The 12,046-nt window shown below is 50.9% G+C and overlaps 1 protein-coding gene across 6 annotated transcripts in view; it reads right to left on the bottom strand.

Moving 5' to 3' along the window:
• Positions 1–12,046, bottom strand: part of ncf1 (neutrophil cytosolic factor 1) — a 299,264-nt gene that overhangs the window by 81,484 nt on the left and 205,734 nt on the right. For all 6 annotated transcript variants that reach the window (XM_070857395.1, XM_070857398.1, XM_070857396.1 and 3 more), the window contains one exon: positions 7,606–7,664. In XM_070857395.1, the coding sequence (XP_070713496.1) occupies positions 7,606–7,664 (59 nt within the window). The remainder of the gene's footprint in view (positions 1–7,605; positions 7,665–12,046) is intronic.

Here is a 12,046-nt window from a genome sequence, read left to right as displayed (position 1 = left end):
AATGTAAGAGATTTAGAACAAAGGGCAGGAGACCCTTCTTCACACAGAGAGATGTGAGGCCATGGAATATATTCCCAGGGTATTAGTTGAGGAAGAAACATCATAGAATCATACAGCACAGAAGGAGGCCATTTGGCCCATCGTACCTGTGTTTGAACGAGCTACCCAATTAACCTCACTCCTTTTCCCTTTCCCCATAGCCATGCATTTTTTCCTTTTCAAGTATAGATTCAATTTGCTGTTGAAAGTTGCTACTGATTCTGCCTCCACCACCCTTTCAGGCTGTGCATTCAAGATCCTAACCACTCGCTGTGTAAAGAACTCCTGCTCATCGCCCCCCTCTAGTATATCTGCGTCCTCTGGTTACTGAGCCTCCTGTCAGTGGAAGTTTTCCCCGATCGTCTCGATCAAATCCCCTCATCATTTTCAACACCTCTAGTAAATCTTCCCTTAGCCTTCTCTGCTCCATGGAGAACAACCCCAGCTTCTCCAGTCTCTCTACATAACTGTATTCCCTCATCCCTGGTCCCATTCTGGTCAATCTCCTCTAAGAACATAAAAGAAGAAAGAAAGACTTGGATTTATATAGCGCTTTTCAGACCATCGGACGTATCAAAGTGCTTTACAGATAATCAAGTACTTAGGAGTATAGTCACTGTTGTAATGTGGGAAATATTAAGAATATCACAATTAGGAGCAGGAGTAGGCCATTCAGCCCCTCAAGCCTGCTCCGCCATTCAATAAGATCATGGCTGATCGTCTACCTCAACTCCACTTTCCCGCCCAATCCCCATATCCCTTGTCAAAATATCTATCGATCTCAGCCTTAAAATAATCAAAAACTCAGCTTCCACAGCCCTTTGGGGCAGTGAATTCCAAAGATTTACAACCCTCTGAGTGAAGAAATTCCTGCTGCTCGCAGTCTTAAATGGCCGACCCCTTATCCTGAGACTGTCCAGCCCGGGGGAAACAACCTCTCAGCATCTACCCTGTCAATCCCCCTCAGAATCTTGTACGTTTCATTCTTCTAAACTCCAGAGTATCTGTCCTCATAGGACAACTCTGTACCCTCTATACCCTCTCGAAGGCCTATGTTAACATTTAAGATTAGATTGGATACTGGGTTGAATGAACAGGTGATGAATGGATTTGGGAACAGAGTGTGTAAATGTGTTTACAACGATTTGCTCATGTGGAGGATGAACACCTATACAGGCTGGTTAGGCCGAACGGCCATTTCAATTTCTATGCATTTCCATGTAAACATTATATAACTATAAGGACAGAATGTATGACTTTAAAGTGGAGACTCATTTGCATATCTGTGCCCAGCCCAATTACCCTGCCCTCTAACCCCAGTTCACCACACTTTGTTGAATGCTCCATGTGCAAGGATAAGGGAAATTGCACTATTCACTATTAACGTTTGTGGTGCCAGCTTTAATTTGCTATATTTGACGACATGTCATTGCAATAAGTTGCTGGTTCTGCACAGTGCGGAAGCTTTATATTTCCCGGTCTCTCTGATCAATGTGAACTGCTTGTAGGACATGGAATGTGATTCAGACATTCAAAACCTGTTTATATTCCGCATGTTGGGTATAGGAAAAGTTCGGCAGTCGTTCTTTGAACAAGAGGCAACAGAAATTGGAAAAACTGCTTAAGCCAATGAAGTTGTATGGAGCATTGTTTGAATATTTCCCCCTTGCCCCTGATGGTAGAAACCAGTCTCCCTCCTCCGTCACATCCTCCTTGGACTAAGGACAGTTATTGCGAGAATAACGCATTCTGTGTTGGGATCGGCTCCTGCAAGTTTGACTGAAAGCCCACCGAAAGGGAGGTCCTGTTAGGCTGTGGCACAGCTGGTGATTGGAGGATTCAGTGGTACTGAGGGCTACAGTCCAGAGCAAGACCAAGATAGAGTTTGCTGATGGACAACTTACTGGAAGTCAACAAAGAGTGCGTTGATCAAAGGTTAACAGCAGGTTTCTCCAAGCTTGACTATTTACTTGAGCTGCTTATTGTTTGAAATTGAGAAACCAAGGTAGCTGTCCAAGGCTTACAATGGGGGATATTGTCGTTGTTGAAGTTGTGGTTAGGTGAAGGCAAGCTTGGGGTCCAAAGGCCGCAGAGGGAAGTGGGAGGCCATAATATACAAATCTTTGAAGACAGCAGGACAATTGGATGTCAAGGCCTTGGAGAGGGGGATGCGAAGAGAGAGCACGAGAAATTCTTGGCCAGTAAAATTAAGGAAAACCCTAAGATTTTCTATAAATATATTAAGAGTAAGAGGGTAACTAAGGAAAGGGTAAGGCCTATTAGAGACCATGAGGGTAATCTTTGTATGGAGGCGGAAGATGTTGGTAGGGTTCTTAACGAATACTTTGCATCTGTTTTCACAAAGGAAAGGGGCAATGCAGATACTGCTGTCGAGGAGGAGTGTGATATTCTGGATGATATAAATATAGTGAGAGAGGAAGTATTAAAGGGTTTAGCAGCTTTGAAAGTAGATAAGTCCCTAGGCCCGGATAAAATGCATCCCAGATTATTGAGCGAAGCAAAAGAGGAAATAGCAGAGGCCTTGACCATCATTTTCCAGCCCTCTTTGGATCTGGGCATGGTGCTGGAGGATTGGAGGACTGCTAATGTAGTACCCTTGTTTAAGAAGGGAAAAAGGGATAGGCCGAGTAATTACAGGCCTGTCAGCCTAACCTCAGTGGTGGGAAAATTATTGGAAAAAGTCCTGAAAGACAGGATAAATCTGCATTTGGATAGGCAAGGATTAATTAGGGATAGTCAGCACGGATTTGTTAAGGGAAGATCGTGTTTGACTAACCTGATTGAATTTTTTGAGGAGGTAACTAAGCGGGTCGATAAGGGTAGTGCGTACGATGTAGTATATATGGACTTTAGCAAAGCTTTTGATAAGGTCCCACATGGTAGACTGGTCATGAAGGTTAAAGCCCATGGGATTCAGGGCAAAGTGGCAAGTTGGATCCAAAATTGGCTTGGAGATAGGAAGCAAAGGGTAATGATTAATTAATGTTTTTGTGACTGGAAGGATGTTTCCAGTGGGGTTCTGCAGGGCTCACTACTGGGTCCCTTGCTTTTTGTGGTATATATCAACGATTTAGATTTGAATATAGGGAGTATGATTAAGAAGTTTGCAGACAACACTAAAATTGGCTGTGTGGTTGATAATGAAGAGGAAAGTCATGGGCTACAGGAGGATATCAATCTACTGGTCAGGTGGGAAGAGCAGTGGCAAATGGAATTTAATTCAGAGAAGTGTGAGGTGATGCACTTTGGGAGGGCTAATAAGGAAAGGGTATACACATTAAGCGGTAGGCCACTTAATAGTGTAGATGAACAAAGGGACCTTGGAGTGCTTGTCCACAGATCCCTGAAGGTAGCAGGCCAGGTGGATAAGGTGGTTAAGAAGGCATACAGAATGCTTGCCTTTATTGGCCAAGGCATAGAATATAAGAACAGGGAAGTTATGCTTAAATTGTATATTACTTTGGTTAGGCCACAGCTGGAGTACTTTGTGCAGTTCTGGTCACCGTATTATAGGAAGGACGTGATTGCACTAGAGAGGATGCAGAGGAGATTTACTAGGATGCTGCTTAGAATGGAGAATCTTAGTGATGAGGGCAGATTGGATAGGCTGGGTTTGTTCTCATTGGAACAGAGGAGGTTGAGAGAAGACCTCATTGAGGTGTACAAAATATTGAGGGGCCTGGAAATAGTGGATAGTAAGGGTCTATTTCCATTGGCAGATGGGGCTATTACGAGGGGGCATAGTTTTAAGGTGGTTGGTGGGAAGTTTAGAGGGAATTTGAGGGGGGGGCTTCTTTACGCAGAGGGTTTTGGGGATCTGGATCTTGCTGCCTGGAAGAGTGGTGGATGCAGAAATCCTCACCACTTTTAAGAGATGGTTGGATGGGCACTTAAAGTGCAGTAATCTGCAGGGTTACGGACCTAGAGCTGGTAATTGGGATTAGACTGGATGTCCTTTTGTTGGTCAGTGCAGGTAGTGCAGGGAATCAAATATGACCAGGGTGATCTCCTGGACTTTCGATCGCCTGGACGGGTCGGAGAGGAATTTTCCCAAATGTTTTCTCCCTAAATTGGCCTGGGTTTTTATCTGGTTATTGCCTCTCCCAGGATACCACATGGCTCCGGTTGGGGTGGAGTGTAGAATGTATCAGTATAAGGGGTGCCGCAGTTGTGTGAGACGGACTGGTTGGGCTGGGTGCTCTTTGCCTTTCCATCATTGTTCATAGGTTTATATGTAACCTTTAGGTCTGCTGACCAATGGCCGTGTGGTTCTTTGTCGGCCGGCACAGACACGATGGGCCGGAATGGCCTCCTTCTGCGCTGTAGATTTCTATGTTTCTATGTTTCCATGTTTCTAAAAGATTTACGAGAATGGTTCCAGGGATAAAGGACTTTAGTTACGTGGAAAGACTGAAGAAGCTGGGGTTGTTCTCCTTAGAGCAGAGACGATGAAGGGGAGATTTGATCGAGGTGTTCAAAGTGACGAGTGGCTTTAACAGAGATATGGACAAACTGTTTCCAGGGGCAGGAGGTCGGTAACCAGAGGACACCGATTGAAGGCAATTGGCAAAAGAACCAGAGGGGGAGACGAGGAGAGTTTATATACGCAGCGAGTTGTTGTGATCTGGAATGCGCTGTCTGAAAGGGCAGATTCAATAGTAACTTTCAAACAGGGAATTAGATAATACTTGAGAAGGAAAATAAATCGCAGGGCTGTGGGGAAAGGGCAGGGGAGTTTCAGAGAGCTGGCACAGGCACGATGGGCTGAACACTCTCTCGGTGTGCTGCACATTCCAACAATCAATTTCAGTAGAAGGCACTTAGTCTTAATTTCAACACAATGAGGTGTAGAAATCAGGTAAAGTGTGTAGTATAGGGAAGTCTGATTGTGCTTTAACTGGAGCCAACACAGGAAATGAAAACTGTTTGATACAGGGACAGAGTCACTTCCCCAAAGGGAAATTGGAGAATATAGCAGTATGAACGTTGATTCTCTCGGTATCGTGGCTGAGTGGTATGAAACATTCTTAACCACAGCCCAAACTTATCCTCAAACAACTGCAGCAGAAATGGACATCTCGATACAAATCCGATAGCTGCAACTACAAAGAATGAAACTGACGGAATGTAGCTCCAGGGGGTGGGGGGGGGGGGGCGCTGATAGAGTAATCTGCAGGACACTCTGACCGCCAGATATTAAAATGCCACAAGCCGTTAACTCTGCAAAAAGTGTCAGGCAGAGGTCAATAGAATTACTCTTCTGGATATATTTTGGCTCATCCAAAACTTGGCTGCCCCGTGTCCTAACTCACACCGAGTCCCGCTCATCCATCACCCCCTGTGCCCCGTGTCCTAACTCACACCAAGTCCCGCTCACCCATCACCCTCTGTATTCCAGTGTCCTAACTCACACCAAGTCCCGCTCACCCATCACCCACTGTGCTCGCTGCCCCGTGTCCTAACTCACACCAAGTCCCACTCACCCATCACCCCCTGTGCTCGCTGCCCCGTGTCCTAACCCGCACCAAGTCCCACTCACCCATCACCCCCTGTGCTCACTGCTCCATGTCCTAACTCACACCGAGTCCCGCTCACCCACCACCCCCTGTGCCCCGTGTCCTAACTCACACCAAGTCCCGCTCACCCATCACCCTCTGTATTCCCGTGTCCTAACTCACACCAAGTCCTGCTCACCCATCATCCTTTGTGCTCGCTGCCCATGTGCTAACTCACACCAAGTCCCGCTCACCCATCACCCCCTGTGCTCGCTGCCCCATGTCCTAACTCGCACCAAGTCCCGCTCACCCATCACCTCTTGTGCTTGCTGCCCTGTGTCCTAACTCGCACCAGGTCCCGCTCACCCACCACCCCCATGCTCACTGCCCTGTATCCTAGCTCACACCGAGACCCGCTCACACATCACCCTCTGTGCTTGCTGCCCCGTGTCCTAACTCGCGCCAAGTCCCACTCACCCATCATCCCCTGTGCTCACTGTCCTGTGTCCTAATTCACACCGAGAGCCACTCACCCATCACCCCCTGTGCTCACTGCCCAGTGTCCTAATTCACACCGAGACCCACTCACCCATCACCCTCTGTGCTCGCTGCCCCGTGTCCTAACTCGCACCGCGACCCGCTCACCCATCACCCTCTGTGCTCGCTGCCCCTTGTCCTAACTCGCACCAAGTCCCGCTCACCCATCACCTCTTGTGCTTGCTGCCCTGTGTCCTAACTCGCACCAGGTCCCGCTCACCCACCACCCCCATGCTCACTGCCCTGTATCCTAGCTCACACCGAGAGCCACTCACCCATCACCCCCTGTGCTCACTGCCCTGTGTCCTAATTCACACCGAGACCCACTCACCCATCACCCTCTGTGCTCGCTGCCCCGTGTCCTAACTCGCACCGCGACCCGCTCACCCATCACCCTCTGTGCTCGCTGCCCCGTGTCCTAACTCGCACCGAGTCTTGCTCACCCATCACCCCCTGCGCTTGCTGACCTACAATGGCTTCCGGTTAAGTAACGCCTCGATTTCAAAATTCTCTCCCTTGTTTTCAAATCCCTCCCTGGCATTGCCCCTCCCTATCTCTGTAATCTCCTCCAGCCCCACAAACCCCGAGATCTCTGTGCTCTGCCAATTCTGTCCTCCTGAGCATCCTGATTTTAATTACTGCATCGGTGGCCGTGCACCGGATGATGACATGATCTGCGGGGCGCTACAGAGCGAGGCGGCAAGCGTTAGCGCCAGTGCAAAGCCGCCATGGAAGTTCGCGGCTCTCGGTGAATTGGCCGTGCCCAGTCGGTGACCCCTTACCAATCCCCACAGGCGCTAACGGGAGGCACAGAGCATCCGAACTTCTCCCCCTGTTTCAAAAGGAGCAGTATTTCTGTTCTCTGGGCTGTTGTATATCAGAGGATGCCCGTACAGTTTTCTTTGGCAGCTTTTAGGTATGACTCAGATCATGTTTCGGGCCAAGGCTTTTGGCACTGCCAGTTATTCTGTCCCAGTGAAATGTGGCTCACAGATATTCCGATGTAGAAAACTCTCTCTGTGTGTTATTTGGGGGAAGCAGTGGTGAGCATGAGAGCAATGGCAGGCACTAGATGGGACCAGGAACCCAAGGCTTGCCTGGGCTTCTCAGAGAAACGATGTGACTCACCAGAGATTGTGCCAGACTTGGGCCCCATGCTGGAGCCAAGCTCTGCCTCTGGTATAGCACTGCCTGAGGTGGGCAAACACACATCATGGCACAGGGAGACGGTGGTGCCAGGAAGGGAGTAAGTTGCAGCAACACTGTAGTAATCATGGATTCAATAGCCAGGGATATAGACGGGAGATAGTAAGCCAGAGCTGGGATTCTGAATGATGTGTTGGTTCAGAGGTTACAGTCCAACATCTGATTTACATTACATTTGTTTGGTACTTTCTACATTTTATTAAATGCAAAATGTGTAGCTCAAAAGCTTTTCTTTCCCATGACTTCAAACTGCAACCAAAGTGTCAGACCAAACTAATCGCAAGTGTCACATGAAACCCAAACTTACCATTCGAGTTCGTTAGTTTTCTGTCTTTTGGCATCAAATACATTTCTGTCTTTTTTGACCTGTAAATATCAAACAAGGTACATAAATATTTATTTTTGATAATCCCGCAGGTTGCAGTGTGTGGGAGGACCAACATGATGGGCAGTGTGTGGGAGGACCAACATGATGGAAAGTGTGTGGGAGGACCATCACGATGGGCACAATGTGGGAGGACCAACACGATGGGCAGTGTGTGGGAGGACCAACACGATGGACAGTGTGTGGGAGGACCAACACGATGGGCACAATGTGAGAGGAACAACACGATGGACACAGTCTGTGGGAGAACCAACACGATGGGCACAGTGTGTGGGAGAACCAACACAATGGGCAGTATGTGGGAGGACCAACACGATGGGCAGTGTGTGGGAGGACCAATATGATGGGCAGTGTGTGGGAGGACCAACACGATGGAAAGTGTGTGGGAGGGTCAACATGATGGGCACAATGTGGGAGGACCAACACGATGGGCAGTGTGTGGGAGGACCAACACGATGGACAGTGTGTGGGAGGACCAACACAATGGGCACAATGTGGGAGGAACAACACGATGGACACAGTCTGTGGGAGAACCAACACGATGGGCACAGTGTGTGGGAGAACCAACACAATGGGCAGTGTGTGGGAGGACCAACATGATGGGAAGTATGTGGGAGGACCAACATGATGGGCAGTATGTGGGAGGACAAACACGATGAGCAGTGTGTGGGAGGACCAACACGATGGGCAGTGTGTGGGAGGACCGACATGATGGGCAAAGTGTGTGGGAGGACCAACACGATGGGCAGTGTGTGGGAGGACCAACATGATGGGCAGTGTGTGGGAGGACCAACATGATGGGCACAGTGTGTGGGAGAACCAACACAATGGGCACAATGTGGGAGAACCAACACGATGGGCTGTGTGTGGGAGGACCAACATGATGGGCACAATTTGGGAGGACCAACATGATGGGCACAGTGTGGGAGGACCAACACGATGGGCATAATGTGGGAGGACCAACATGATGGGCAGAGTGTGGGAGGACCAACACGATGGGCACAGTGTGGGAGAACCAACACAATGGGCATAACGTGGGAGGACCAACATGATGGGCACAGTGTGGAAGGACCAACATGATGGGCACAGTGTGGGAGGACCAACACGATGGGCACAATGTGGGAGGACCAACATGATGGGCACAGTGTGTGGGAGGACCAACACGATGGGCAGTGTGTGGGAGGACCAACACGATGGGCAGTGTGTGGGAGGACCAACACGATGGGCAGTGTGTGGGAAGACCAACACGATGGGCAGTGTGTGGGAGGACCAACACGAGGGGCAGTGTGTGGGAGAACCAACATGATGGGCACAGTGTGTGGGAGGACAAACAAGATGGGCAGTGTGTGGGAGAACCAACATGATGGGCAGTGTGTGGGCGGACCAACACGATGGGCAGGGTGTGGGAGAACAAACATGATGGGCAGTGTGTGGGAGGACCAACACAATGGGCAGTGTGTGGGAGGACCAACATGATGGGCACAATGTGGGAGGACCAACACGATGGGCACAGTGTGTGGGAGAACCAACACGATGGGCAGTGTGTGGGAGGACCAACACGAGGGGCAGTGTGTGGGAGGACCAACACGATGGACAGTGTGTAGGAGGACCAACATGATGGGCAGTGTGTGGGAGGGCCAACACGATGGACAGTGTGTGGGAGGACCAACACGATGGGCACAATGTGGGAGGAACAACACGATGGACACAGTCTGTGGGAGAACCAACACGATGGGCACAGTGTGTGGGAGGACCAACACGATGGGCAGTGTGTGGGAGGACCAACACGATGAGCAGTGTGTGGGAGGACCAACACGATGGGCAGTGTGTGGGAGGACCAACATGATGGGCAGTGTGTGGGAGGACCAACATGATGGGCACTGTGTGTGGGAGAACCAACACAATGGGCACAATGTGGGAGAACCAACACGATGGGCAGTGTGTGGGAGGACCAACATGATGGGCACAGTGTGGGAGAGCCAACACGATGGGCACAGTGTGTGGGAGAACCAACACAATGGGCACATTGTGGGAGAACCAACACGATGGGCAGTGTGTGGGAGGACCAACACGATGGGCAGTGTGTGGGAGGACCAACACGATGGACAGTGTGTGGGAGGACCAACATGATGGGCACAAGGTGGGAGGACCAACATGATGGGCACACTGTGGGAGGACCAACACGATGGGCATAATGTGGGAGGACCAACATGATGGGCACAGTGTGGGAGGACCAACATGATGGGCACAGTGTAGGAGGAACAACATGATGGGCACAGTGTGGGAGGACCAACACGATGGGCATAATGTGGGAGGACCGACATGATGGGCACAGTGTGGGAGGACCAACACGATGGGCACAGTGTGTGGGAGGACCAACACGATGGGCACAGTGTGTGGGAGGACCAACACGATGGGCAATGTGTGGGAAGACCAACACGATGGGCAGTGTGTGGGAGGACCAACACGATGGGCAGTGTGTGGGAGGGCCAACATGATGGGCAGTGTGTGGGAGAACCAACACGATGGGCACAGTGTGTGGGAGGACCAACACGATGGGCAGTGTGTGGGAGAAACAACACGATGGGCAGTGTGTGCGAGGACCAACACGATGGGCAATGTGTGGGAGGACCAACACGATGGGCAGTGTGTGGAAGGACCAACACGATGGACAGTGTGTGGGAGGACCAACACGATGGGCAGTGTGTGGGAGAACCAACACGCTGGGCACTGTGTGGGAGGACCAACATGATGGGCACAAGGTGGGACAACCAACATGATGGGCACAGTGTGGGAGGACCAACACGATGGGCATAATGTGGGAGGACCAACATGATGGGCACAATGTGGGAGGACCAACATGATGGGCACAGTGTGGGAGGACCAACATGATGGGCACAGTGTGGGAGGACCAACATGATGGGCACAGTGTGGGAGAGCCAACACGATGGGCACAGTGTGTGGGAGAACCAACACAATGGGCACAATGTGGGAGAACCAACACGATGGGCTGTGTGTGGGAGGACCAACATGATGGGCACAATTTGGGAGGACCAACACGATGGGCATAAGGTGGGAGGACCAACATGATGGGCACAGTGTGGGGGGACCAACACGATGGGCACAGTGTGTGGGAGGACCAACACGATGGGCAGTGTGTGGGAGGACCAACACGATGGGCAGTGTGTGGGAGAACCAACACGCTGGGCACTGTGTGGGAGGACCAACATGATGGGCACAAGGTGTGAGAACCAACATGATGGGCACAGTGTTGGAGGACCAACACGATAGGCATAATGTGGGAGGACCAACATGATGGGCACAATGTGGGAGGACCAACATGATGGGCACAGTGTGGGAGGACCAACATGATGGGCACAGTGTGGGAGGACCAACATGATGGGCACAGTGTGGGAGAGCCAACACGATGGGCACAGTGTGTGGGAGAACCAACACAATGGGCACAATGTGGGAGAACCAACACGATGGGCTGTGTGTGGGAGGACCAACATGATGGGCACAATTTGGGAGGACCAACACGATGGGCATAAGGTGGGAGGACCAACATGATGGGCACAGTGTGGGGGGACCAACACGATGGGCACAGTGTGTGGGAGGACCAACACGATGGGCAGTGTGTGGGAGGACCAACATGATGGGCAGTGTGTGGGAGGACCAACACGATGGGCAGTGTGTGGGAAGACCAACACGATGGGCAGTGTGTGGGAGGACCAACACGACGGGCAGTGTGTGGGAGAACCAACATGATGGGCACAGTGTGTGGGAGGACCAACACGATGGGCAGTGTGTGGGAGAACCAACATGATGGGCAGTGTGTGGGAGGAACAGCACGATGGGCAGTGTGTGGGAGAACCAACATGATGGGCAGTGTGTGGGAGGACCAACACGATGGACAGTGTGTGGGAGGACCAAGACGATGGACAGTGTGTGGGAGGACCAACACGATGGGCACAGTGTGTGGGAGAACCAACACGATGGGCAGTGTGTGGGATGACCAACACAATGGGCAGTGTGTGGGAGGACCAACATGATGGGCACAATGTGGGAGGACCAACACGATGGGCACAGTGTGTGGGAGAACCAACACGATGGGCACAATGTGGGAGGACCAACATGATGGACAGTGTGTGGGAGGACCAACACGATGGGCACAATGTGGGAGGACCAACATGATGGACAGTGTGTGGGAGGACCAACACGATGGGCAGTTTGTGGGAGGACCAACACGATGGGCACAATGTGGGAGGAACAACACGATGGACACAGTCTGTGGGAGAACCAACACGATGGGCACAGTGTGTGGGAGAACCAACACAATGGGCAGTGTGTGGGAGGACCAACA

This window comes from Pristiophorus japonicus, chromosome 16, assembly GCF_044704955.1.
Source record: "Pristiophorus japonicus isolate sPriJap1 chromosome 16, sPriJap1.hap1, whole genome shotgun sequence".
Taxonomy (NCBI): Eukaryota; Metazoa; Chordata; class Chondrichthyes; family Pristiophoridae; genus Pristiophorus; species Pristiophorus japonicus.
This window is presented reverse-complemented; position numbering and strand designations above follow the sequence as displayed.